A 27,855-nucleotide genomic window follows, 5' to 3' on the forward strand; every position below is an offset into this window, starting at 1 on the left:
TCTTGTCTCTTGAGCATAAAATAGCTTTTCATTTCTTTTAGTAGATTATACTAAATATCAAACAGTCATAAAGACTCCTCTCCACCACGGAGTGTTTGTGAAGGTTTGATTGTGATGGAGAGGCCTCATGGGATGTCCTCCTGGTGAACTCAGCATCTTGGGTTATGTTCATTTTTGGTCTCTGCATGTGACTTTTCCAATCAGCTAGGACTCTCCTCTTGCCAGCAGATATTCCTGAGGTGACTGCCTTCCTGCCTTCGCTGTCCTCTGCCCTGCTGCCAGGGTGACCTTTTTATCCTGTTTGTGACATTCCTGGGGCCACGCGCTATCTTGGGCATGGCTGCCTGCAGGGCTTCAGTGTCTAGCCTGCAGGTGAGAGGCCTATGCCCAGTGTCAGCTTCCAGATACCACCTGGACCACAGGCTCAGTCAGGATGCTTGCTTCTGAGCCTTGTTCTTTCTAAGTGGATGGTTCTGAGAAATATAATATTTCCTGCCACATCAGTAAACGAGGATGTCACAGTCATCAGCGATGACAACCCTCCAATGTGAGGTGGTGAGTCTCGAGGGAACACAGGAAGGAAAAGAATACCTGCCATCTAGCAGCCGTCAAACTGCAGCCACTCCTTATGGTGAGCCCCAAGGAAACTCAGGATGTGAAAAGCACAGAATACTGGCCCCAGATAGCTGAGATGCATATCAAAGGAATAATTCAGTGAGCCCAGACTCTTGCATCTTCCCATATATAGAAAAGCACTGAATTCCTTTACTTGGGATAGCTGGTTTTCTTTAATTAGCAATAATCTTTTGATGTTCAGACTACCTGTCCTTTGTTGCAAAACTTCTATATAACCTGGCTTCTCCCCTCGTCTGCTCTGAGCAGTTCTCTCAGGGTTACTTGAGTTGCTGTCTCCCAGGATTGAAGTCCTAAACATTTCCACCAAATAAAACATAACTCTCAACTTTTAGGTTGTGAATATTTTTTAAGGTGACAATTCTCAAGCAGCTGCCTGGCTCAGATAGTCCTTAATCTTGAGGACATGGGCCGTGCCTTCCTCTGTGACACCGTCTTGGATCATAGCATTCTAGGTGATTTAAGTCCATACTGCCCCAATAGCTGAATTGGATGAACTGACCTTCCTTGCAGCTAGATCTGCTTCAGCCCTCTACCCCAAATGCCATCCCTGGGCATATCCTCAGTTTTATAGCAGAATGAAAAGAAATCTTAGGAAAAAATGAAGTCCTTGTCCTCAGTGCTATTGACTTATTTCCAAATACTCTTATGCTCTCAACTCCAAAATAATAGTTAAATTTCAAGCCACTTTCCATTCAAATGATGGATTGAATGAATCTAATTTACATGCTTTTCATGTAAATTGGCCCAAATGACGTTCAATCTCCTGGGGTCCTGTATCCTTGTCTGTCTGTCTCATATAGCCTCTTCTGCATAAGTTAGGGCTAATTCAAGTTCGAAAAAAATATTGGGAAGCAGCAGATTTTAGACTTCTGCTTGGTTTTGTTGTTTAGTTGCTAAGTCATGTCCAACTCTCTTGCAGTCCCACAGACTGTAGCCTGCTGGGTTCCTCTAACTATGGGATTTCCCAAGGTGGGAATACTGGAGGGGTTGCCAGGCCCTCCTCCAAGGGATCTTGCTGACCCCTGGATTGAACCCGAGGCTCTTGTGCCTCCTGCATTGGCAGGCAGATTCTTTACCCCCAAGCCACCTGGGAAGACCTGGGAAGCCCCTGCTTAGTCTCGTCCATCTTCAAATATATTTACTCTCAACTTGGTTAGTGCTGTGGAAGGAACTGTGTCCCTTCCAAAATTCATATGTTGAAGCCCTATTCCCTAGTGGGGTGGTCATTGGAGGTGGGGACTTTGGAAGATCATTATGTTTAGATGAGGTCATGAGGTTAGTGATAGGATTAGTGCCCTTATAAGAAGAGCCCCCACAGTTTGCTTGCTCTCTCTCTCCTTCCACCATGTGTGGACACAATGAGAAAGCAGCTGCCTTGACCTTGAACTTCTAGCTTCTGTAACTGTGAGAAAACAAATTTCTGTTGTTTAAGCTAGCCAGTCTAAGATATTTTGCTTTGGCAGCTAGTAAAGAACTGGAAGGGCCATTCTGGAGACCTCTTTACAATCAACATTGGGGACCATGTCCAGCTATTTCCCACAGATCCAGCAGTCTCTTACTTCACACTGTCTTGGGTGGAGGGCTTCCAACTCAGCCTACAGGAGCCCACATCTTTGCAGAAAGGTATCTGTGAAGATACAGATGCCCCAGCTGCCAGAAATGTCTAGAAGAGGTAGCAGGATATATATATATATATATATATATATATATATATATATATATATATATATGAAGATTGCAGGGGAAGAGACATAAAAATATATTAAAATCAAGTCCTTTCATATTCAACTTATTAATTAAAAAAGATTATAATAGCCTTCAGGAGGAGCCTTGAAAAGCAGTTGAACTTTTTGTGTAATTACATTCAGAAAGAACAACTCAAAATCATCTGCCAGAAGCATCTCTGTTGGCAGGATAGCTTCAGCATCCCTGTGATGCTGGTGTACAATTTCTTCCAGCAGGTGCATTCATCTAATTACCCACAGGCTCTCGATCCTTGGAAATTCTCGGGGAGACAGTGCCACTCAAAATCAAGATTGGTTTAGGAGATGCACATCCGTTCTTGTTGACACAGCCTGTTGTTGACACTAGCCCTTAACGTCCTCCAGTCAATGCTTTCTCTTAGAGGGCCTGTGCTGTAGCCACATCATGTGCTCATACTTGATGGCTCTGGTCATTTGAGTCCTGACCTCAAAGTAGCCTTGGTCTTGCCTTCAGATTCCCTGGCACCCTCTCCCCACGTGGAGGGAGTTCCAGGCAGGTTCTTTAGTTTGTAAAATCCTGGTAGTTTCTTTCTAGCTCTAGCTCTAAAAATGAAATAGACCCATGGTACTAAGTGCGGAGGGCTTGCCAAGTGGTGCTAGTGGTAAAGAACCTGCCTGCCAATTCAGGAGATGTAAGCGCCTCGGATTCAATCCCTGGATCTGGAAGATCCCATGGAGGAGGGCGTGGCAACCCACTCCAGTATTCTTGCCTGAAGAATCCCATGGAGAGAGGAAACTGGCGGGCTGTGGTCCATAGGATTGCAGAGTTGGACACAACTGAAGCAACTTGGCATGCATGCACACACTAAGTGTGAAAAGTTTAAATAGATAAGAATACAATAACAGTAAATCCATCACTCATCAGAGACTGGTATTTACATTTTAGTTGATTTCCTTCTAATAACTTTTCCTATGAATATGTATGTATTAATATATCTATATATGTGTGACTAGGTAATTATATTTATATGCTTACAATTACATTCTCCATATAACTTTATGGCCTGACCTTATAAAAGTAATACAAGAATAAGATAATAAAAAAACAATCGAAATGGGTATACTTGAAATGTAAGAGTTCTTAGCAGCCAAACTTTATTTATGTGTCAGAGGTGACTATTTTTAATTATTTTCATTGTGAGGGCCTGTGGTGGATGAAATCGCTCTAGATAAGTGCTTCTGTGTTTTTCCTTCTCCACCTTAAATGGAATCTCTCCATCCTGTCTTATGAACGATAGATCTCTGTCGCTTTACAGCACTCCTCCCTTTTACCTGGGGCTTCCCTGATAGCTCAGTTGGTAATGAATCTGCCTGCAATGCAGGAGACCTTGGTGTGATTCCTGGGTTGGGAAGATCCCCTGGAGAAGGGATAGTCTACTCACTCCAGTATTCTTGGACTTCCCTTGTGGCTCAGCTGGTAAAGAATCTGCCCGCAATGCGGGAGACCTGGGTTCAATCCCTGGGTTGGGAAGATCCCCTGGAGAAGGGAAAGGCTACCCACTCCAGTATTCTGGCCTGGAGAATTCCACGGACTGTATAGTATATGGGGTTGCAAAGAGTCGGACAGGACTGAGCCACTTTCACTCATTTCCCTTTCACCTTACGCTGACTTTTATTTTTATTTTATTTTTACCAATTTTTAGTATATTTAAAAAATATTTACTATTTATTTGGCCATGCCGGGTCTTAGTTGAGGCACATGGGATCTTTTTTAAAATTAGTTATGACATTTGAATTCTTGGTTGCGGCATGTGGGATCTAGTTCCTTGAGCAGGGGTGGAAGCTGGGCCCCCTGCATTGGGAGTATGGAGTCTTAGCCTCTGGACCCCCAGGAAGTCCAGACAGTGATTTTTATTTTTAAATCTTTAAATAGCTTTATTGCTTCAGCTCACCTGCTTAAATCTTTATTGCTTTGTTCACTTTAAACAGTACCGTTTGACCCCCCATCATGAAAGATGAGGTACTTCACACACCACAATCCTTTTTCCTTTTTTTAAATCACTTTTATCACAATGGACATGAACTTGGGAAAACTCTGAGAGATGATGAAGGACAGGGAGGCCTGGTGTACTGCAGTCCATGGGGTTGCAAAGAGTCAGACACAACTTAGCGACTAAGCAATAACAATCACTGGACCATCAGAGGGTCAAGCATTTACACTCTGTTCTTTGTCTAGAATTGAAACTTCCATGATTTGTCTATCGATTTCAGATTCAAAAATAAAATAGTGTTTCTAATACTATGATTATGTAAATATTTTCCCCTGCAGAAACAAACACTGTATCATTAACCCTGTGCCATTTATAGGAGAAATGTATAAAAAAGATCCAAACAAATCATAACTTGGAAGGAAGAGTGAAGGAGGGAGAGGAAGTCCACTCTGTTTATATTTGACATTTTTTAGAAGTGTTTTAGAAGTACTGTTTTGAATTGATAACATAAATAATATTTATATTTGAAGTGTAATTGATTTACAACGTTAGTTTCAGATAGGTGTACAACATGGTGATGCAATTTTTTTTTGATTCAATATTTTTGCAGATTATACTCCATTTAAAGTTATTAAAAAACAATGACTGTATTTCCTTGTGTTGTACAATATATCCTTTTTGCTTATCTAATTTTTGGTTTCTTTGTTTTAATTTTTTAAAAGAACTTTTGGCCATACCATGATGTGTGTGGGATCTTAGTTCCTCCACCAGGAATTGAACCCATGCTCCCTGCATTGGAAGCACGGAGTCTTAACCATTGGACCAGCAGGGAAGTCTCCTTTGCTTATATATTTTGTATGTAGTAGTTTATATCTCTTAATACCCTATCCCTGTTTTTGTCTCTCTCCCTTCCCTCTTTCCACTGGTAAATACTCATTTGTTCTCTATATCTGTAAGTCTGTGTTGTTTTTTTATTCTATACATTGGTTTGTTTATTTTTTAGCTTCCTCATATAAGTGATAACATAGTATTTATCGTTCTCTGTCTGACTTATTTCACTAAGCTTAATACTCTATAGGTCCATCTTCACTGTTGTAAATGGCAGAATTTCATTCTTTTTTATGGTGGAGTAATATCACATTGTATGTGTATACCACATCTTCTTTATCCACTTAATGTTGATGACACTTGGGTTGCTTCCACGTCTTGGCTATTGTAAAAAATGCTGCAATGAGCATTGGGGTACATGTATCTCTTTATATTTGAAATTTGTTATGGATATTTGGCCTCTTCTTCTTCTTGGGCAGATGATTCAGCTTCAGGCACTGTAGGCTGCTGTGAGTCCCTTTTCTTCCCGCCCTCCGGACTCAGTCCGGTTTGCCCCCATGGTGGTCCTCCAGGGTCACTCCTCATCCTTAGATTTCACCCATGATATTCATCCCACATTCTGATCTCTTGGATTTCTTTGTATTTTGCTGAAATAATTTTTTTAGTAATCCTGTTTGAAAGTGTCCATGGACGTAAAGCTTTCTAAACCTCTCTCTCAGTTGGATGTTGACTGGGTGTAAATTTTTACTGTGAGGCTAAAGGACTTGTTTCACTGTCAACTAGCATCTGACGATGCTGATATGCACCTGATGCCTGTATGATTGTCATTCATTAGCAAGTTGTCTCGTCTCTGTTAGAAGCTTGACAGCGCTTTCTTTGTGCTTGTGTTCTGAAACATTGCGAAGTTTTGGATGATTGATGAAGTTTTGGCTCTATGACAGGCCTTTTCAGTCTGAAGGTTCATATCACTGGCGCTTGAAGTTTTTTCTCCTGTTACTTCCTTTCCTCTGTGTTCTCTCTTTCTGAAATGCTTCTTAGGTGGGTGTGGCCCCTCTGTTAATCTTTACTGTTTATTAATTAAAATTGCTATTTCTATTTTGCTATATTGTCTGTTTTCCATGACTTGTTCCTCTCGTTCTTCTGTTTTTTTTTTTTCTCCAACCAAAATTTTCACTTCCCTAACTTCTTAATCTCAGACTGCAAATTTTTCATGGCAGCCTTTCAGATCTACCTGAAGTATTATGTGAATATTCTTTCTATTAATAATTGTCTACTTTTTCTAGAATCATCCTTGTTATTTCCAGGGTCACCTTTTTTGGTAATGCTGATTTTCCTGAAGTGTCTGACAATTCTTGTTTGGCCCTTGGCATTCCTAACTAGTCTGAATGAAATATGCCAACAAGGGTCAGGTTTCCTCTGAAAACCTTTTTCCCCTCAATTGAGAGATGGCAGCAAACCTTCAGAGCATGAGCCATATTGATAAACAAGACTCATCTTGAGGGGATGAACAGGATGCCCCCATGCAAAAGCCAGAGGAAGAGAGTCTCACCCCAGGGCACCCCCACCAGCCCTCAGGCACATCTCTCATTTTAAAAAACCTTGTTCTCCGAATGGGAGACTCAGCTCGGTGCTCCAAGTAAAGGGCTTCAATCAGTCCCCCCGGGGTCCACCCCATCTCCATTTAGTTCTTTGTACCAGTCAACTTGGGAGTGCTCTGTAGCACCCCACCACTCCTCTTTCCACCATGAATGGTCTTCCCTTGTCACATTTTCAGCCCTTCCTTACTCTGCTCATTTGGCTTCCCTGGTGGCTCAGATGGTGAAGAGTCTGCCTGCAGTGTGGGAGACCAGGGTTCGGTCACTGGGTCAGGAAGGGCCCCTCAGTTCAGTTCAGTTCAGTCGCGCAGTCGTATCTGACTCTTTGCAAACCCGTGGATTGCAGCACGCCAGGCTTCCCTGTCCATCACCAACTTGAAGCTTGCTCAAACTCATGTCCATCAAGTCGGTGATGCCATCCAACCATCTCATCCTCTCTTGTCCCCTTCTCCTCCTGCCTTCAATCTTTCCCAGTGTCAGGGTCTTTTCTAAAAGTCAGTTTGTCACATCAGGTGGCCAAAGTATTGGAGTTTCAAGTGCAGCATCAGTCCTTTCAATGAATATTTAGGACTGATTTCCTTTAGGATGGACTGGTTGGATCTCCTTGCAGTCCAAGGGACTCTCAAGAGTCTTCTCCAACACCACAGTTCAAAAGCATCAATTTTTGGTGCTCAGCTTTCTTTCTAGTCCAACTCTCACATCCATACATGACCACTGGAAAAACCACAGCTTTGACTAGACGGACCTTTGTTGGCAAAGTAATGTCTCTGCTTTTTAATATGCTGTCTAGGTTGGTCATAGCTTTTCTTCCAAGGAGCAAGCATCTTTTAATTTCCAGGGAAGATCCCTTGGAGAAGGGAAAGGCTACCCACTCCATTATTCTTGCCTGGAAAATTCCATGGACAGAGGAGCCTGGCAGGCTACAGTTCATGGGGTCGCGAAGAGTCAGACATGACTGAGCAACTTCACATATATATATATATATTACTCTGCTCAATTTTGTCCATCAAATGAGCCAAGTAATTCTACCTTCCAGAGAGTTGCTGATGTTTTGGAGTTATGTTCTCCCTCTTCTCCACGTTCAAAGCTTTTATGATTTTATTCCATTTTGTCCCTTTATACCATGATTTTAATGGGATTTTAGGAGAGAAAAATATGTTCAGTTTTCCTACTTGAAATACTTTGTAGAGTTGAGAGCATGTTATGAAGATTTCTACATCATTAAAAATTTAGGAAACAGCATTTATACACAGCATACTCTGATACAAATGTATTTTGTTTATTGATTTCTAGGATTTTAGATTTCTGTTTTGTTTTCTTCTTTCTTCCTTTCTTTTCATTTCTTATCTTTGTTTTTCTGATTTAAATACAACACAATGCATTTTTTTTTTTTTTTTTTTTTGGTGCACAAGTCTTTGTCCTTATCTCTGGATAGATTTCAAAGAATAGAATTTGGGGGTTAAAGGGTGAGAACCATTTTTTGAATGGATACCTAATGACCAAATTGTTTTCTCCAAGCTGTTGTTTTAACTGCTACAAAGTACTATTCCCAATACAGTGTAACTAGCATGTTAAAAGTAACCCCTACCCGCCTTGAGAAAACAGATAGCAGCCTACAAACTACACTTCTTGATTAGTTAGGAGTTCAACTATTGTTTTCATATCTTTTATGTTTATTTTTATTTATTTATTTTGGCTTCTCTAGGTCTTAGTTGCAGCAGTTGGGATCTTTGATCTTAGCTGCAGTTGGGATCTCTGAGCTATTGCGACATGCAAGATATTTTAGCTGTGGCATGTGAACTCTTATGGGAGTTCCCCTCCCAGAGATCTAACCCGGGCACCCTGAGTTGGGAGTGCAGAGTCTTAACCACCAGACCACCAGGGAAACCCCTTATATGTTTTACTAGTTATTGTCTTTCCAGTTTCGTGAATTGTTTGCTTCTGTCCTTTTTGTACTCCTCATTTACCTCATTTTATTTTTGGTGTTTATAACAATTAGAAGTTTATGTTTTTGTAGTGGTAAGGTTCTCAGTCTTTCCCCTTGTATTCCTTGAGCTATATTTAAACTGTGAATGTCCTTTAACTATAAAAGATGAGTAAAACATTTACATATATTTCACTCTAGGTTTTTGATTATTTGATTTTTTCTTGGTCTGTTCCTTTTAAATAGTCTTGTGGTTTTGTTCATGTCTGACTGCGTTAAATAGAATTTTTAGGGAAGTGTTACTTAATAGCAGAAGTAATGGGCATCTTGTCTTTTTTCTCATTTTAATGGCAATGTCTCTGCAGTGATTTTCAAAGTGAGGTGTATGAAGTGTTCTTTTGGGGTGTAGGGGAAAAAAAGACGAAGAAAGGAATTAAGCTTTGCTAATATCGACTGTCGAGAGTGGCACTTACATCCTCAATTGGTCATATGTGTGCCAGGCTGGTGTGACAGGTGTGATGTGTTCAGGAGGGTGGATGCTCCATAAAGGAGGGCATTCGATAGGACCTTCCCTGTGCACTTGTTACCAGTTATTTGTGACACAAATGCCTGACTAGGGAGATTTAGAGATTATATTAATCAATTTTAACTAGACTAATATCCAGAAAATAAGCAAGATATCTGCCAGTGAGCCCCAGCTTTTGGATCATCCTGATCATGCGGGCCCAAGTGGACCACAAGGCAATGGCTGAGTTGGCATTTCCTGTGCTTCCCAGGGAGACCTTCATTAACCACTTTATGGGTTAAAGTGATAAGCCATCAGACTGGGCAAAAGTTGACCAAAACAATTAAAAACTTCTAAAATACTATCTAAAATGTTGATCTGTATTCACTTTCATGAATAATGAAACCTGGCCTGATCTTTGAAATGAGATGGAAAATGATTCTAGATGGCTTTCGTACCACAATAAAGTGTGCAGCTTTTATCAGGGCAAATTTCTTCCAAGAGTTGTCAAACAAAAATCGGAATCACACACTTTCTGTCATAAACAGGCAAATGGTCTGCATTTGTGATCTTTCCTGAGATGGCAAGATGTTGTCTGCTACATAGACTTAAAGATGACATTTTAACAAAGACCGAGGAAATAAATGCTTTTTAAAGGAAATTCATGCTATGGAAAGAACAGTTTTGAGAATGGATGTTTCTGGAAATGTTTCAACCATTATGTGATTTTGTGATTAGAAAAATATTGTGAGTGTGCTATCTTTAAGCTCAAATCTGTGAAGTTAAAAAATGTGGAGACAGAATTTTGTTAATTTCTTAAGAATCTCCTAAGTGAAGAGATCAAGTATTTTTGGTTAAAACTAAGAAAATGCAACCGCTTTCTATCAGTTTGCAAAATCATCTGTTGACATTAAGGGAGATGAAACTTTACCGGCCAGATATCACAAAAATCTTGGCATGTTTGTGGGATGGATTGAAGAGCAAATATTATGATTTAGTAAATACTAACAATGACATTTTTCTTCCATTTGGATCTGTAAATTTTTCTGAGGTGTATTTTTGGTTATGGAAGAAGTTAAGGATGGACATACACACAGCCTAAAACCATATCTTCAGATCACTATATAACAAAATGTTATGTCAAGATTTTCAATAAGCATGAATAATATTAAATCATAGCTTTCCATAAAAATCCAATTTCTGTATTTTGAGAGAAAAAGTGTTCATGTAAGCAATGTTTTAAATTTATTAGTCTAGAGTTGCATGTAGAATTCTCATATTTCAGTCTGTGTTCTATTTGTGCTTTCTCTATTTGTTTTAATAAACTTGTCAGAGATTTGTCTGGTTAATTGCTTTTGTTTCAGAGAACCAGCTTTTAAAATTTATCTGTTTTCTAATTTATCTCTTTCATTATTTCTTTTTTGTTTTCTTAATTTATTTTCTTGTTCTTTTTCTAAAAAGTTTGTGTTGAAGACTTATTTAGTGTTTGCATTTTTCTCTTAAGAATACTAAAAAGACCTCACAGTTTATCTGAATGCTACTTTGTTATGCCTCATATGCTTTTTAATAAGAATCACTTCTCTTTTTAAATTTTAAGTATAGCCTATAATTTAAATTTTAATTTAAGTTTTGATATAGGAGTATGTTAAAATTTTCTATTTTAATGGATAAATTCTAGAGGTCAAAGGTCCAGTGTGGTGATTATAGTTAATAACACTGTGTTATATACTTGAGAGCTGCTGAGAGAGTAGATCTTAAATGTTCTCACTACAAAAAATAGGTAATTATGTGACATGATGGAGGTGTTAGGGAAAGCTGGGGTGGTCATCATTTTGCAACACATAAGGGTATCAACACCTTGTATGGCTTAGACTTACACAATGCTGTATGTCAGTTACAGCTCAATAAAGTTAGAAAAAAATATCCATTTTAGTGTTTAAAATATTGACTTATTATTGTTTCTATTATATTCAATTGTGTCAGACCTGCTTTTGAAGACCTTTATTGAAGCTTGCTTTGTGGTCTTATATTTGATAAATTTCTGTACATGTTTTGTAGATATCTGAAAAGTGACCTGTGGGTGGGCAATGGGAACACACACACACACACACACACACACACACACACACGCACATTACATCAGCCTCCATAGAAAAATGTCTACCTCATTCATATCCTCTTTGTTTTTATTTTCTTGTCCTAATGATTTGCCAAAGGCTTAGAGAGTATCTTTAAAATATTCACCAATTTAATATATCAAAAATGTATTTAAATTATTTTTGCTTTATAATGATATGATACGTGATACAGAGGTTTGTGACTAATATATGATTATTTTGGATTTTACTCTTTTGAAACGTACACTGACCTTTACTATATTTTCAGTGCTTTTCATTTTGAATTGTTTTGCAGTTAGAACTTTCTTTTCTTTGACCTTTGCCTTTAAGTTTTTTTCCCATAATTTAATTGGTAAACTTCTCTACTCATTTTACTTTAAGTGACCCTTAAAGGCAGCAGTGGGTGGGGGTAGTTTCTCTGTTGTGGCTGCTTGCTATTGTGAAGAGAGCTGAGTTTCATCTTGATCTTTTGTGGGTAACCTGTTTTTTTCTAACCTGGATGCTCAGAAGAATTTTCCTTATCTTTGAAATTCAAAAATGTTATAAGGATTTCTGGTTCTGTCAGTGTGGTCACTAAGCTCACGTGGATTGTTTTCCTGCCATAAATACAGAGATGCAGGATAAAAATATAACAAAAAAGTTAACTCTGTAGCTCAACCAGTTGTGTGCCAGCTTGCTTACAGATTTATCCTTCTCTTTCCTCCTAATTCACTCTGTATAGTAAGGTCCATTCAAGCAAAGTACACTTCCAGATTCCCTGACCAGAGGGAGGTGCCAGCAGGAGGTGAAAAGGTGAAGATGGATTTGCCTTTGACAAATGTCTCCATGGTACCTGTCTCTCTTAAGGGTTCCTGTCCTTGATCTTTGCAGAGCAGAGCTTTCCCTTGCACCATCTCAGATCTTATTGGGCATCCTCTACCAGTCCTAGTTCCTCTGGGCACCCCAACTTTGAGGTCATGATAATACCACCCTTTCCGTATGTGCCTCCAGACTAGGGGTGGGAATAACTTTCTGCTATTGCTGATCTCTGCTAACCAGGCTCTGGGGGGCTTTGCAGCCCTTCTGCCTGCTTAGTAGGTAGCTCACTGTTTCAAACCCTTTGAATGAATTAGCTGACCTAGGCTCTGTTTTCCTGACTACACTCTTCCTGTTATTTTCACACTAAAATAACCAAGTGTGAAAGAAAGGAAGAGGAGACGCAGAGCCTATAGGTGAAAGTGTAGGGGTGGGTTCTGCTGCAGGGTAAGACTCTGGCAGTTGGGAGTCTTAATATCCACGCAGGGAGGAAAGGCATGGGCTTAAATCCACAGCAGGCAGGAAATAGGAACTGAGACCCTGCTTCTACTGATGGCTGCCCATTTCGTGCGTGGGGATTAGAGTCAGTCAGCCCACTGCTCAGCAAAGTGGCCACGAAGCTTGTCTACCAGGATCTATGGCTGCCAAAGGCAGAGGCACACCTGGCAAATCAGAACTCTAAACCTGTGCCTGGAGGGGTGGGGTGGTGTGTAGTTGACATCTAAACAACCCGCGTGGTGCAGGCCATCCAAGGTAAGGATGAATGGACAAACTGGTCCCCGACTGCTGCAGCCTGGGGGACCGGTGCCATGGGTGGGGATCGCTGCGCATATGCAGCTCCAGAGGGAAAAAATGACTCCTACTGAAGATGCTCCTGCCCACAGAGTGAAATCACACCTGGAAACTGTTTACTGCTAGTGACAGAGAACCACCAAAAAGATTAGTGCCTCAAGAAACTGAGGTAACAGAATGACATTCCAAAAGAAAATGTGAAAAGGACAGAGAATAAAGATTGTAATGAAAGATTTATGCTCAGTGATAAATAAAAGATGGATTTATAAAAGAAACATTACACTTCTAGAAATGAAAAACATCATCATTTACATGAAAACTGAGCAGACAGGTTAAACTGTGAGTTAAGTTACAACTGAATAAAAGAAGGCGAATGTAAGAATAATTTTGAAGAAATTGCTTGTAACATAGATACACAGATTTTTAAAAATGAAAATTTAAAAAAGTTTAAGAAACTTGGAAGATATAGTATCAGTTAAGGTTTAGTGCAGGACCAGTATAGTTCAAGGACTGGGTATTTTAAGAAGGAAGGGATTTAATACAGGGAATTTGACGCTTAGAAATTTGTTGAAGGGCTCAAGGACTGGATTTTCGATAGTCTCCAGAATGACTCCCAGAATAATTCAGATCAACACTCTAGGAGGTTTACTACCACTGAGACTCCACTGGATTATGCTTCTTGTTCCTAAAACTTCCTCTTGACCCCGCAAAGGCTGAGGATGAATTTGAAGTTCATCTGAGGAATCAGAAACCATTGCTCTTCTGCCAACACCTTAACTACTCCTTCACAGCCAGGAAACTAGACAGTGGACAGAGGAATACTGTTGCAAGAAAGCATCATGTTTGCGTGACTTTCCCTGCCTGTAGAGACAGCCAGAAATGGTCAGGAAAAAGACCTTCATCCAGTGGTGTGCTGGAGTCAGCTCATACCAGCCCATGAAAGCCCCAACTGGTGAAGCTTGTGGCACTGGTGCCAGGGGTGTGGATCTTGTTAAATTTTCAGGAATGTTATGAGCCAGTTATTAAACATGGCTATGCTTAAAAGCATGATAAGAGAAATATAAACTTAAATTATCAGATATAGACTTACAATGAACTAAATGAAATGGCCAAAAACCGTATAAAAAGGTGCCTGAACTAGCAGTCAAGGAAATCTAATTTAAGAAAAATGAAACGGTCTGCTTATGCTCGTTGTCAGCAAGGCTCTGGGGGAAATAGACATGCTGATAGGTTAATGGTGGCTCTGAAAATTGTCACAACTATGATGATGGTTTTAAAAGATGTCTACAAATTCTCTGATACTCCATCTTTCAAAAGATAGAGCCTAATTTCCTTTCCCATGACTGTGGGCTTCACTTAGCATCTTGCTTCTAATGAATAGAATGTGTTGAAAGTGACTGTGACCTGCATCTCTGTATTTCTGAGACCAGTTCATAAAAGCGCCCTCCTCCTGTGTCTTGGAACACCTGCTGGGGGAAGCCAGCTGTCCTGTCATAAGAACACCCAAGCAGCCCTCTGGACAGTCCCCCACAGATGTTGTGAACAGCCACATGAGTGCCGTCTTGGGAGTGGATCCCATAGCCCCAGGTATACCTTCTGATGGTGGTAATCCTGGCCAATGCCTTGACTGAAACCTCATAAGACCATCTGAGCCAGAACCACCCAGAGAAGCAATTCCTGATTCCTGACCCATGGAACCTGTGAGATAATAGACATTTGCTGTTTAAGCCACTAAGTTCAAGGGTAAGTTGTTATATAGTGATAGACCACTAAGCCGACCACTTTGGAGAGCACTTTGGAAAAATGCTGTAATAGTTGATCTAGGTATGCAGGCTAGAGAAATTTCCCCAAGTATATGCAAAGAGACACACATGAGGATGTTCACTGCAGAATGCTTTTCTTTCAGTTGGATAGTAGATAAATAAATTGCAAGGTGGAAAGCTATGGCACAGTTAAAAGTAAATTAGGTATGTGTATACGGATTTGGCTAAGTCCCTGAGCTCTAAGATAGATTGAAACGTGCACATTGCAAGAGCACATGTATACTGTGATATTATTTATGTAAATTGAAAGATATATACAGCAATACTGTGTGTGTGTATATTGCTCAGTCATGTCCAACACTTTGCAGCCCCATGGACTGTAGCCTGCCCAGGCTCCTCTGTCCGTGGAATTCTCCAGACAAGAATACTAGAGTGGGTTGTCATTTCCTTCTCCAGAGGATCTTTCCAGGGATTGAACTTGGGTCTCCTGCATTGCAGGCAGATTCTTTACTGCCTGAGCCACTGGGGAAGCCCAGAGCAATACTATAATATATTTCTATATAATTACACCCAAATGTAGGAAAATTTAAAACCATGAACCAGAAGGATACATTCTGCCTCCAGAATAGTGTTGTTGCAGCAGAGTGAAGGAAGTGGAGAAATACAATAGGTGGGCAGGGCTTCAATAGAAGACATTTCTAAAAAGAAATCTAAAGCAAATAAGGAAAAATATTAGCCGGTATTCAGTATGGGTGGTGGGGCCATGGCTCATTATATTATTTGCTACATATTCTGTTTATTTGAAGTATTCTTTGTTGCCATTAATGTAGATTTTCATTCTGCTACTATTTTTGGATTTCTCCTTTGCTTTGCAAAGACCTGCACCTTTTCCAAATCAGCTTGCCTCTTAGCAAGCTGTCTTCTCTTTGACTTGATATCTCCTCACTGTACTCTGAGATTTCCCATGAATTTGCATTCTTATTCTTATTTCAAAGGTACCCTGCTTTCTTATTTATTTTTAAGGATGTAACCAGAAACTTATTTTCTTCTTTCTTGTATCATACTGTTGTTGACAATCTGCTTTTGGCTGTACATCTTCTTGAAAGCGCTTCCTCCTCTAATGATGCAGAACTTTTATTTAGCCCCTCACGTTGGTGTTTTCTGCTTACTCATTCCTGTCTGATTTGAGCTCTGTCCAAACCCTACTTGCCAATTGGCCTGCCCCTGCAGGATCTTTACAAGGGAACACAATTGTTTTGTAAGTACTTAGCCAAACGCTCCGCTGGCATCCATCTAGTGCATCTTTGCTGGAGTAAGAAGGGATCTTCTTGTCCCTGTAAGTTAACTCTTGGACTCTGAGGAGGAGACATGCATTTCTAGGGTATCTGAGGTTTTATGCAGTTCTTCCTTAATCAAAAGCAATATGTGAAAAGCCTACAGCAAATTCTACATCTTCACATGCAGGGCCCATGCCTCAGACCCTTCTGTTCCTAGCCGTGTTGCAGACTGGGAGGGATGATCCCTGCCTAGCCATAGGACGGGGATTGTTGCTTCCCAGTGGTGCTAAGGACGGAAGGAACTGGATCCAGACTCCTTTGAAAAAAGCAGTTCCAGCATGGTCAGTTTGAGAAGCACTTCTCTCTAAACTACTTTAAGTTGAACTTTGAGAAAATTTCAGAAAGAAGTTCAAGAGCATTTCTCTAGATGTCTTTCTTCTTCTCTCTCTGTAGCCTGTTACCAGTAAATGATGAAACAAAGTAGTTTAGAGAGAATTACTTCTCACACTAAACTGTTTGTGGGGAGGGACTAGTGTTTTGTCTTTTTTGTTTGTTTTTTTCCATTTTTTTTTCAACGCCCCTGTCCTTGGCAGACTGATTTCCATAAAATGCAAAAAAAAAAAAAAAAAAAAGAATTAGTGGAAAAATAAAGTAAAAAAACAGATATATAAAAAAAAATCAAGTCCACTGTTCACATGCTTAGGTGTTCAGACAATGCTCCAAATTGGTATAAAAATTTCAATGCTTTCATTCAATTCTTGTCCTTATCTTGTTGCAGACAAGCAGCAAATAATATTCAGTTGGCGGTGGCCCACACACTACACTTTAAGTAGTGCTGCTTCAGAGGCCCTGCAGAATTATGTCCTGGAATACTCTTTATCCAGAATAACAATATCAGCCTACAGCAATGTGCCTGGGTCTTTGGTACTGCAGAGGGGAAAAAAAGGAAGTTATATTACTCTATGTTTTTTCAGAGAAATATAACCAATAGAATATATATATATACACACACGTAGAAAGAAGTTTATTGTAAGGAATTGCTCTGGTGAGCCAGAGACCCAGGAGAGCTGTTGGTGTAAGCTCCAGCCTGAGCCCAAGTCCAAAGGCAGGAGAAGACCAGTGTCATAGCTCAAACCGTTCAGACAGAAAGAACAAGTTTTCCTTTACTTTTCCTTTCTGTTCTATTCAGACCTCTAACAGATTGGATCAGGCCCAACCACCTTGGGGAGAGCAGTCTTCTTTACTCAGACTGCCAATTTAAATGTTAATCTCACCCCAAAACACTCTCCCAGACATACCCAGAATAACGTTTAACCAAATATCTGGGCAGCCTGTGATCCAGTCAAGGCGACACAAAATTAACTGCCTCTGAAGAGCATCGTCTCAAGGCAAGGGGAGTGAGGCTCTTTGGTTTGTTACTTTGCCAGGAAGTGTACCAGTTCCTCAACCCTGAAAACAGGAACTTCTTTTGTTTTTAACCTCCTGACAACTCATCTTTGATATGACCATGGAGCCTGGTGGTACCCAGGAAATAAACTCTTTTTCATCTCTGCTGCTTTTCATTCAAATAGTCCCCTCCTCCCGATACAGTCGGGCTTCCCTGGTGGCTCAGATGGTAAAGAATCTGCCTGCAATGTGGGAGACCTGGGTTCACTCTCTGGGTCAGGAAGATCCCCTGGAGAAGGGAATGGCAGCCCACTCCAGTATTCTTGCCTGGGGTACCCCATGGACAGAGGAGCCTGGTGGGCTGCAGTCGATGAGGTTACAAAGTCGGACACGACGGAGCGACTAAGCAGGAGCAGAGCCTGATGCAGTCAGCTGCTTGCTGACACCACTCAGCGCTGGGGCCCCCTGGTGCTCTGTTGTATTCACACTGGATAGCTTGGCACATCCATGGCGTGCAATGCCAGCCAGCTTCTCTCTGAAAGTCACCCTTGGCCAGGTTCTTCCTGATCCTCCTTCAAAAGCCAGCGTGTTTTACCTTCCACCTGACTTATCATGACCTTCTTCTGCCCCGCATCCCACTTCATGTAATCCTTAGCAAATGATTACTGACCATATTTATTGAGAACATTTCTGATGCTAAGTCAAGTGCTTTCTGTATCTTATCTTATTTCATGGTTAAAAGAATCCTATGCAGTATGTATCAAACCTCTAGTTTTACAGAGGAGAAGGCTGAGGCTTACAGAGGTTAATTCATTTACCTACATGGCTAGTCAGTGCAGAGCTAGGATTTAAATCTAACAGTGCTTTTGACCAGATAGTCCTGATTCGTAGCCAGGAAACTATACGAATTCACAGAAAATACAGAAAAAAAATGTTCATATGATAAACAGTCACTTAATAGTTCTCAATGAGTAAAATAAGTATATAAAAAATATATATAAGGATCCATCTCTAAGCTTTAGTTCAGGACCACCTCTGTCTTTGCTGATGAACTGATATGTTTCTGTTCTGTAGCCAAACAGAGAACCTTAAAAGCCTGGATTTCCCCAGGTGGCTTGGGGTGAAATTTAGTCTTTAATTGCTGCGGCTGTTTTTAGCTTACTTGGGATAATGTTCTTCCCTTTCTTGAACATGACTTTATTTATCTCTACGGATGGCTCAATTGCACGTGTTTCCTTTCCCACTAGACTTTGAGCATTTCGGGTGAATGAACTGAATATGTACCTAATTTTGTAGACTGCTTTTTCCAGAAACAAATTATGTTGGTCTATTGAGTGGGACTCAGTTGCGACCAGTTCTCTCTGCAGAGTACTCAGCATTTCTTCTGCAGCTGAACGTGGCTCGGACACACGTGTTTGAGTATAACCTTGTTACGGCAGCTGTAAAAATGCATGTGGTGGGGCCAGAGCTTCAGACAACCGAGTAGAAGGTGATCATGGGAAGATGTTTACCAAATGCTGAGACACTGGAGTCATGAGCGGTGGCGTGGGAAGAAATACTTTCCATGCCTTACTGACCTCCGTGGGGCCTCCTTCCAGGTGGCAAAATTAGAGATCAGTATGGGTGCTTTCCCATGTTTATGAAGGATTTAAACGATGGTTAAAACAACAGATGGACTGGGTCCTGGGGCCAGCGCTGAGAGGGATGCTGAAACCACACAGGAAATGTTAGCCAGTATGGACGCCTCACTCCCTGGACCAGGGAACTCAGTCTGGGTGGAAATGACCCTGGTGGTACATGGTGCCCCTAAGCAGGGCGAGCCGTAGGAAAGGGAGAGTGGTCCTACCTTGTGCATCTGATTCTCACCTTTAAACCTGTTTGGTCTGGAATTTAACTTTGAGAAAAGAGGTGATGGTAATTGAAGTTGTCTTCCAAAGAAAGATTCTTTAAAAACAATTTTTTTGTTATTTTTATTATTTTTAAATTTTATTTTCCTTATTTGGTTGCACTGGGTCTTCACTGTGGCACGTGGGATCTTTCACTGTGGCACGTGGGATCTAGTTCCCTGACCAGGGATGGAACCCAGACTCCCTGCACTGGGAGCTCGGTGTCTTTGCCACTGGGCCACCAGGGAAGTCACCCATAGAAAGATGCTTGCCCGTTTATGTATAAGGATAGATTTGGCTGGGAGGGGGAGAGTCGGACTTATAATTAGCTGAAGAGGTGCCCCTTACAATTGTCAAAGGCTTGCATACTCTGTGACTCCCTCCTGTCATTTGCGATCGGCCCGTGGATGGAGGGATGTATGTTTGTTAGCCGTGGAAAGAGTTAAGGGTGGATTGGAGGCTGGGGGCTGGCTCCAGCCTCAGCCATGTGTCTGTTTTACTTTTCAGGGCCCAGAACATTTGTGAGAATTGTCCCAGTTGTTATGATGAGCGAAAAGTACCTTTGATAGAAACAGAGAAATCAGAAAGTGTGGCCTATTTTTTGGAAGATAATTAATTCATTTTTCAACATCGTAAGTTTGAAATGAGGGTTTGACATCCGGGTGGAAAGGTCTGGTGGAGAGCTGAGGCTGCTTGGTTGAAAGAGCCCTTAGGAGGCTTGTGTTCTAGAATGGATTCTTCCAATCACCGGCTTCCTGCTCTTGGTCAAGCCCTGTAGCTCTTAGGAGTCTCATGGGTTGATCTCTAAGTCGGTAGCTCTCAGTCCATTCAGGGGTATGCTGGAGTGGGCTCTAGTCGGGAGGGAGAGAGAGGAAGGGGCATCCTGCCGGCCTGCCACTCAGTAGTGTTACAGGGAAAAGAAGACCCTCCCCCCACGGCATCCATCATCAGGGACAGTTGATTGTCATGAGTGTGACTTGAGGGACACAAGGTTTGGGAGCCCGGAAGCCCTGAACAGGCCTCCCCAGAGACTGGCCTTCTGTCGGCTGTCTCTTTCTGTAATTTACACCTTGTTGCTCAGCAGTGCCTTAAGTGGCTTCTAGGACCACTCCGACTTAACACACAGATGCAAATTTTAGTGCCCCGAGGGACTCTGCAAGGGACTCACAGGGAGAATGATTGGTGTGTGGGAGGCAGCACAGGGGCCGTTTCTCTCCCACAGAAGCCCTGGCAAGGGAGACCTCAACCTCTGCTTGCATGCCCCCAGTGGTGGGGAGCTCACCCCTTCCTGTGCCCCTGTTCACCTTCCTGGAGCTCTTTTAAAAGGGTGTCCTCTACCTGCACCCTGGAATTGACTCCTGATCCTTCCTGCCTGTTCCCTAATTCCACCCAGAGCCTTCTCTTTCCTCTTAGCCCCCTTTGCCGATGGGGAAGCAGAACCAGGTGTGCCCCACGACTCACTCACTATAACAGAACTTGCTCTTTCCACTATGGGAAAACCCAACTTTCTCTCTCTCTCACTCTCTCTTTTTTTCATATTCTTATCCACTATGGTTTATTACAGGATATTGAACATAGTTCCCTGTGTTACATAGTAGACTTTATTGTTTATGATTCTAAATGTAGTAGCTTGCATCTACCACCCCAAACTCCCAGGCAAGCTCTTCCCTACTTCCCCTACCCCTCGGCAATCATAAGTCTGTTCTTGTGTCTTGTGAGTCTGTTTTGTAAATAAGTTCATCTGTGTCGTATTTTAGACCCACATATGTGATATCATTTGATATTTGTCTTTCTCTTACTTCACTTACTTTGATAATCGCTAGGTCCATCCATGTTGTTGCAAATAGCATTATTCCACTCTTTTTAATGGCTGAGTAGTATTCCATTGTGTGTGTGTGTGTGTGTGTGTGTGTGTGTGTGTGTATCTATCTCACATCTTTACCCATTCATCTGTTGATGGACATTTAGGTTGTCCCCATATCTCGGCTATTGTGAATAGTGCCACTGTAAACACAGGGGTGCATGTATCTTTTTGAGTTAGCGTTTTGTTTGCATATATGCCCAGGGGTGGGATCGCTGGATCATTTGGCAACTCTGTTTTTAGTTGTTTGAGGAACCTCCATGCTGTGAGAGACCCAACTTTCTAACTGTATCTCTCGTCCCTCCCTTTCACCTTAGTCCGGAGCCCCTGGCCCACCTTGCACCGGTGGGAACTTCACACCCCCAGGCGGAGCGCTCTGGGCCGAGGACCCTGGAGGGTTTGTTAGTCTGGTCTAAGGGGATGCTTTGGTTTCCTGTGGGAGTCCTGGAAGCTGCTTTGTTCTGAGACACCTTGAGATGCTGCCCACCTTTCCGGCAGGTCAGGTGTGATTGGCATCTCAGTGGGCTGTGCTCACGAGCCACTTGTGCTGATAGGCGCAGGGCCGCTTCTCAGAGTTGCGGGCTGTTGTCTGTGTTCACTCAGGGCCTGGCATGTCTGACCTGCTTTGAGTGCAGTATAAGTGCAATACCTGCTTTACTTGGGGAAAATGAAACACTTGGATTTCTATACGGTCCTAGCTAAGACATCTGGTCCCTGGATACACTCACATTTCTAGGGTGTTCAATCCTTTCTTATGAGGACAGAGAAAGGGTTTATCAGGCAGAGAAAGCAGCGAGTGCATCCTTGTTTGCATGGAGAGACAGCTGGTTGATGCCAGGGTATCCCACAGTCTGCCAGAACCCCATGGCTTAAGTTCATTATTAACTGGGGAAAATAAAGTAAGATGTATAGTGAAGGAAGGGACGGAATTTGGGGGCATTTGGGAATCGTTCCAGCCGTGGGGACCCTGGTACTCTCTGACTTTCCCTCTACCAACGTTATTGTTATTTAAAAAAATACCCCTGGCCGTCCAAACACTGGGATGGTCCTTCAGGGAAGGAAAAGAGGAATGGATAATGATGTCTTTCTTTCCCCCTCTACCTCCCGTCTCTCGTGAGCAGGGAGAAGATGCCTTTTCACCATGTGACCGCTGGCCTGTTGTACAAGGGGAATTACCTCAACCGATCTCTCTCCGCTGGCAGTGACAGCGAGCAGCTGGCTAACATCTCCGTGGAGGAGTTGGACGGTAAGGCGCCCGTCCTGCCTGGGAGGTCAGCCACCCAAGGGAGCCATCTGGGGCTGTCGTGCACCTAAGACCCTGGCCATCAGTTGTGGCCAAGTCTAACCATGATGCGGCAGGAAAGAGTTCAGAGATCACTTTTGCCCAGACGACTTCTTTGTGTGAGATGGACCTGGTGGCCTGAAAAAATCTATGGTGAATGTTTTGGTTCCTTTGGATACCAACTGGGGAGACAGCCTTCAGCTCCCCATGTGTTATTTTTCAGTTGATGGAATCTTGATCGCCAGTAGTGTGGCCGTATTTCCCTCTTGTTCACGATGGGTCCCAGCTGTGGGCGAGACTGTAGCCTTGTTAATGGCCGTCTCTTGACTTGAGGCCTTTGAATGGTGCTTTGAATCCTGTCCAGATCAGAATCATTTGAAATCTGTGTCCAGGTGGAAATAGCCAGCAATTATTTTGATTGCCTCTGTAACAGTGTAACCCTGCCTTAGGGTTGGGAACGAACCAGAGAACATGGTGACTGAATTCATCCTGGGACAGTGCCCCCCTCTGTAGCCTGGGGAAATCAACTCCTTAATTAAAAAATTAAAATGAGGAAGAAAGAATTTTTTCTTTTTTTTTTTTAGGATAGAGAATTAGGTTGATGCGGCCAGATGTTTGCCTAGGTACTACATCTGCTGAGGCCAAGCCAGCTCAGTTTCCTGTCTTATTTTGGAATGCTGTGTTCCTGGTAACACACTGTTTTAAAACAAGAAGTTGAAATTTACTTTCTAAAATAGGGAAGTTGAAATTACCTCACATGGCCCATATCTTTGCTTTTAAGTGTTATAGTCTGAACCAGTGCACTTTCTCTTGCCACATTTCTTCCAAGGGAAAGGTGGGGAGTTTCAGTTCTGGGCCAGGGAAGCCGAACTTGCTTCACAGTTGATCAGCAGGAGATGCGACAAGCAAGGACAGGGGCGTCGGATAGCTTTCTTGCTCTTGCCCATGTTGTTTGCTTACTTCTTGCCAGTCATACCACGTTTTTATTACACTTTGCCTTATTGTGCTTCTCAGATACTGCATTTTTTTTTTTTAAACAAATCTAAGGTTTGTGGCAACACTACATTGTCAGATGCTGGTTAACATTTTTTATTGCTAAAATGATTTTTAATTAAGGTACATACACTATTTGTACATAATGCTATTGCACACTTAATAGACTACACAATGTAGTGTAAACACAACTTTTTTAAAAAAGATATTTTATTTTACTTATTTGGCTGCTCCGTGTGGCCTGTGAGGTCTGAGTTCCCCAGCCAGAGGTTGAACCCATGCCTCCTGCAGTGGAAGCATGGAGTCTTAACCACTGGACCACCAGGGAAGTCCGTAAACATAACTTTTACTTGCACTGGGAAACTAAAGGATTCAGTGATTCCCTGCATTGTGATATTAACATAAGCTTTATTGCAATGGCCTGGAACTGAACTCGTGGTATCTCCCAGGCCTCCCTGTAGAGGCTTGCTTAGTTCCATGACGAAGCAGTGAAGCTCAGGGCCCAGTGGGCTGGGTCTGGGGGAGAGGCCGAAGGGTGTCAGAGGAAGGGGAGTGATGTGGCCAGAGCCAGGCTCCCCATGCCCAGCAGCTGCTCACTGTGGTCCAGACAGACTGAGGACTGGAGAGGAGAGCTGTGCCTGCATGTCTCCTGGCCTTTAGTTGGCCAGAGGATATTCAGACAAGGACCTGGAAGCAAAAAGTAGAGCCCTGACTGCCTCCAAAATGAGCCCATCCTGATGGCCACAAAGAAGACTGAGGCTGAGCTGTGGGTGTGTGGCAGGTGAGGTGAGGCCCAGTCTTCCTTGTGTCCTGAGCAGGGGTCTGCTCCAGTGGGGAGCTGGGCAGTGGCGCATAGATTTGGGGGGCGGGGTGCTGGTGTTTGAGTAGGTTCCCCCAGATTCAGTCACCAGTTTGCAGGAGGTACCAAGAGCCTCCTGTGTATGGAGCCCCACGGAGCAGAAGCCATGAGACCTGGGCCAAAAGTCTATGTGCTTCAAGCAACTCTCTCTTTTTAAAGTATAGTTGATTTGCAGTGTTGTATTAGTTTCGGGTATACAGTAAAGTGACTCAGTTATACATACATATGTATCTATTTTTAAATATTCTTTCCCTTGTAAGTTATTATGAAATATCAAATATAGTTCCCTGTGCTATAGAGCAGGTCCTTGTCTATCTGTTTTATATATATTGTTGTTCAGTCTCTCAGGTCGTGTCTGACTCTTTTGTGAGCCCATGGACTGTAGCCCGCCAGGCTCCTCTGTCTATGGGAATTCCCGGGCAAGAGTCCTGGAGTGGGTTGCCATTTGTAGTGTGTATGTATGTGAATCTCAGACTCTTAATTTACCCCTCCCCTACCTTTGCCTTTTGGTAACCATAGTTTGTTTTCCATGTCTGTGGTCTGTCTCTGTTTTATATATAAGTTCATTTGTATCATGGTTTTATTTCACATGTAGGTGATATCATATGATACTTGTCTTCAGCTTACTTTGCTTAGCATCCATGTTGCTTCACACGGCATTATGTCATTCTTTTTTATGACTAATATTCCATTGTATGTGGACCACATCTTCTTTATCCATTCATCTGCTGGTGTTCATTAGGTGGTTTTCATGTCTTGACTATTGTAAATAATGCTGCAGTGAACACTGGAGTGCCACGTATCTTTTTGAATTATAGTTTTCTCTGGATGTATGTCGAGGGGGTGGGGGTCAGGGGTCCCTAGTTGAGTAAAGCTGGACTTTGTGGTGTGATGTCGGCTGGGGAAAATACTGTATTTGTCCTTTAGGAGGGTAATCCATACTCTGAGCCTGGAGAAAGGCCATTTATTTTCTGATGGAAGATTCCTTCTCCTTATTTATTTATTTTTGCCAAGGTGAACCCTGAGTTATGACTGCTCACGCTTTGTTGCAAGCATCTTGGGGTTGTGGCAGGGCTGTGACGATGTGTTCTGTGTGTTGAGCAGGTGCTCTACGTTGGCTTGCATCAGTTCAGAGGACTGCAGGTTGGTTTTTAGGGAAACTACCGTTTCTGAGACTGTGTCTGTTTGCTGTTCTCCTGGGACTGCCTTGTGTCAGCCGAGCCCTAACATCCTACTGTTTGGGGGTCACTCGTTTATCCCTGCAGGACACAGGGTGTTGCATAGGGAGTTGATATATTGGACACTGGTGGACACTGAAGCATCCTCTGTGGTCCAGCCACATTGGGCACAGATGTTAGTTGGATACCATCCCCACGCCACCATAGCTACAGCCTCAGGCTTATGGATCACCAAGGGCAGGTTCCCTCACCTGGTAAGTGACTGTCACTGGGGATGGAGTGTCCCTTTCCTTCAGTGTAAGGAGCAAAGGCACCCAGTCCATGAGAGGTTACCCTCTGAGAACAGGGCCACTTGCCATGCAGGCTACTTCCCTCTGCCATTTACTCTGAGAAGTTTCTACTTCTTCTTTATAAACAAAGTTCAGGAGGAAATAATGCAAGGCTGCATCGAGTTGGTCAGACTGGAGTTGGGAATCACCCAACAAACTCAGCAGTGATGATTTGGTTGAGATCTTAATGTTCATTCATTCATTCATTCATTTGTGTTTATTCATATATTCATTCCTAGTCACTCATTCATTACAGGAATGTTTACCCAAATGTTTTCTAGGCAGAGGAATATACAAAGAAGTATAATATTTGTTGCCTGGTCCAAGAAGTTTACAATCTACCCAGGGAGTTTATGTATATACAGAATTTATTAGTAGTATCTTGTGTTTTTAGAGTGTGTCATGTGGAATTTTATTAGACACATGAATTAAAATATTTTAAAAACAGTTTTCTCAGTGCTATTTATTGAATAATCTTGTGAGGCTATCTTAAACTAAACTTGCTTCTATCTGAAGTTTACTCATTTTCATGAATGTGTGGTGTTCCATTGTATATAAATATATCTCAGTTTCTGTATCTATTCCATTCAGGAAGTATTTTGGGGTTGTTTTCAGTTTGGGGCTGTTAGGATGTAGTTTAGCCTTCCTTCTGTTGCAGCTGTGATGTTGAAAATGCTCTCCTCATGGCTCCCCATGACCATTGTGAAATGTCCGAGTGTGGGTGTTTCACATTATTCTTGCCAGAAACAGTGTGAGCTTCTTGGATTAATGTCTTGGGTCTTCCTTCTACCTAGGTTAGTTTGCTCTCACATCTGGAATGGTTGTTATTTCTGTTTTTTTGTTGTTGTTTTTTTCCTTCAGGAGTGCCTCCCATTCGAACGCTAGATCTTCATTTGATATTTTCCACAAAATGGGTCTCTTCTCAAATCATTTTTCTCTTTTTTTTGCACTTGAGTCTGTCTACCACTTCATGGATTTATTTGTTTGCAGTCATTTAAAACAATTTTTACTATTGCCTTTAGAACTTGTTTTCATTATGGTTGAAACTTTCAGTTTCATTGTAGCTTGATTTTATTTCAGTAGCTATCCTTTAACATTTTGGTCAAAGTATGATACAGAAAAGTTTGAGAGTACAGTTCAATTATTATCAAATATGAACACTCGTGCAAAAAGCCCCCAGGTTAAGGAGTGAGGTGTTACCAGCACCCTGAAGTACCTTTGAAATTTTTCCTATTATCTCTTGCTCAGTCACCTATCATTGTTTGTGTTTGTGTTTTACCCTCATCTCAAGGGGGTCACGTTATACTTGCGGTTTTCTGTCCAGCCTCTTTTCTTCCACGTTGTACTTGTGAGACTCAACCATGTTTTTGAGGGTAGCTGAAGTTCATTCATTTTCATCAATATATGGTGTTTCTTGATAGGTAAATGCCTAAGTCCACTTGTCTGTCCTATTCTCTTTTTTTGCCCATTCTGTCCTTGGCAGGTATTGTTTGTCTCCGATCTGTGGCTCCCAGGCTGTGGTCGTTGATGTTGCTGCTATAGTCTTAGGCTATGTTCTTCTCACGGCAATTTCTTCGTCTTTTACTGGAGTCATGTTTTTTTATTCTCTCCCAGCTCTTTGTCTTATTGAGAACAACTTGTACACAGGTTATCCAAGTCTCTTCTGTTTCTTGTCATAAATTATATAGAGAGATCTTTTTATAATAAAAATCTGTTTTTCTCCGAGTCTCCCAGCTGATGCTACCTTTGTTTTCCATTAGAAGATGGTTTTATATGGTCCCTTTTGCTTTTCCTGTTCTGTTTTGTGACTCATCAATGGAAGTTTTTTGTAGACCCAAGATCTGTCAGCAGACAAGGTTTATAAAGAGCCTTTAGCTTTCTCCATTCGATCTTCAGTTTATTCCAGACCTGGGATAATGTCCCCTTTTCAGCCGCAGCTGGAGAGTCCAGTTTCTAGAAGACGTTCCTCTAGTCCATGGCTGCTGGGCGGAAGTGGGTTCTTGATGGCCCTTCCTATTAAGTTGGCTCCCTTATGCCACAGAATTCTATTAGTTCCTTTATTCTTCTCTGCTTCTGGTCTCTTTCCTGTTCCCAAGCTAGTAGTCAACATTCTGGTACATTTGGGTTCTCATCACTCCCCCACAAATAATGGGGG

At 42.0% G+C, this 27,855-nt stretch overlaps 1 protein-coding gene across 4 annotated transcripts in view; it reads left to right on the top strand.

Moving 5' to 3' along the window:
- Positions 1-27,855, top strand: part of CALN1 (calneuron 1) — a 491,831-nt gene that overhangs the window by 104,924 nt on the left and 359,052 nt on the right. For 3 of the 4 annotated variants that reach the window (XM_043914902.1, XM_043914903.1, XM_043914904.1), the window contains exon 2: positions 22,181-22,305. In XM_043914902.1, the coding sequence (XP_043770837.1) occupies positions 22,188-22,305 (118 nt within the window). In that variant the 5' untranslated portion in view covers positions 22,181-22,187. Of the gene's footprint in view, positions 1-2,072; positions 2,076-22,177; positions 22,306-27,855 lie in introns of all 4 variants that reach the window. The other variant, XM_043914901.1, reaches the window with a different exon arrangement.

The sequence above is a fragment of the Cervus elaphus genome, chromosome 10 (genome assembly GCF_910594005.1).
Source record: "Cervus elaphus chromosome 10, mCerEla1.1, whole genome shotgun sequence".
Lineage (NCBI taxonomy): Eukaryota > Metazoa > Chordata > Mammalia > Artiodactyla > Cervidae > Cervus > Cervus elaphus.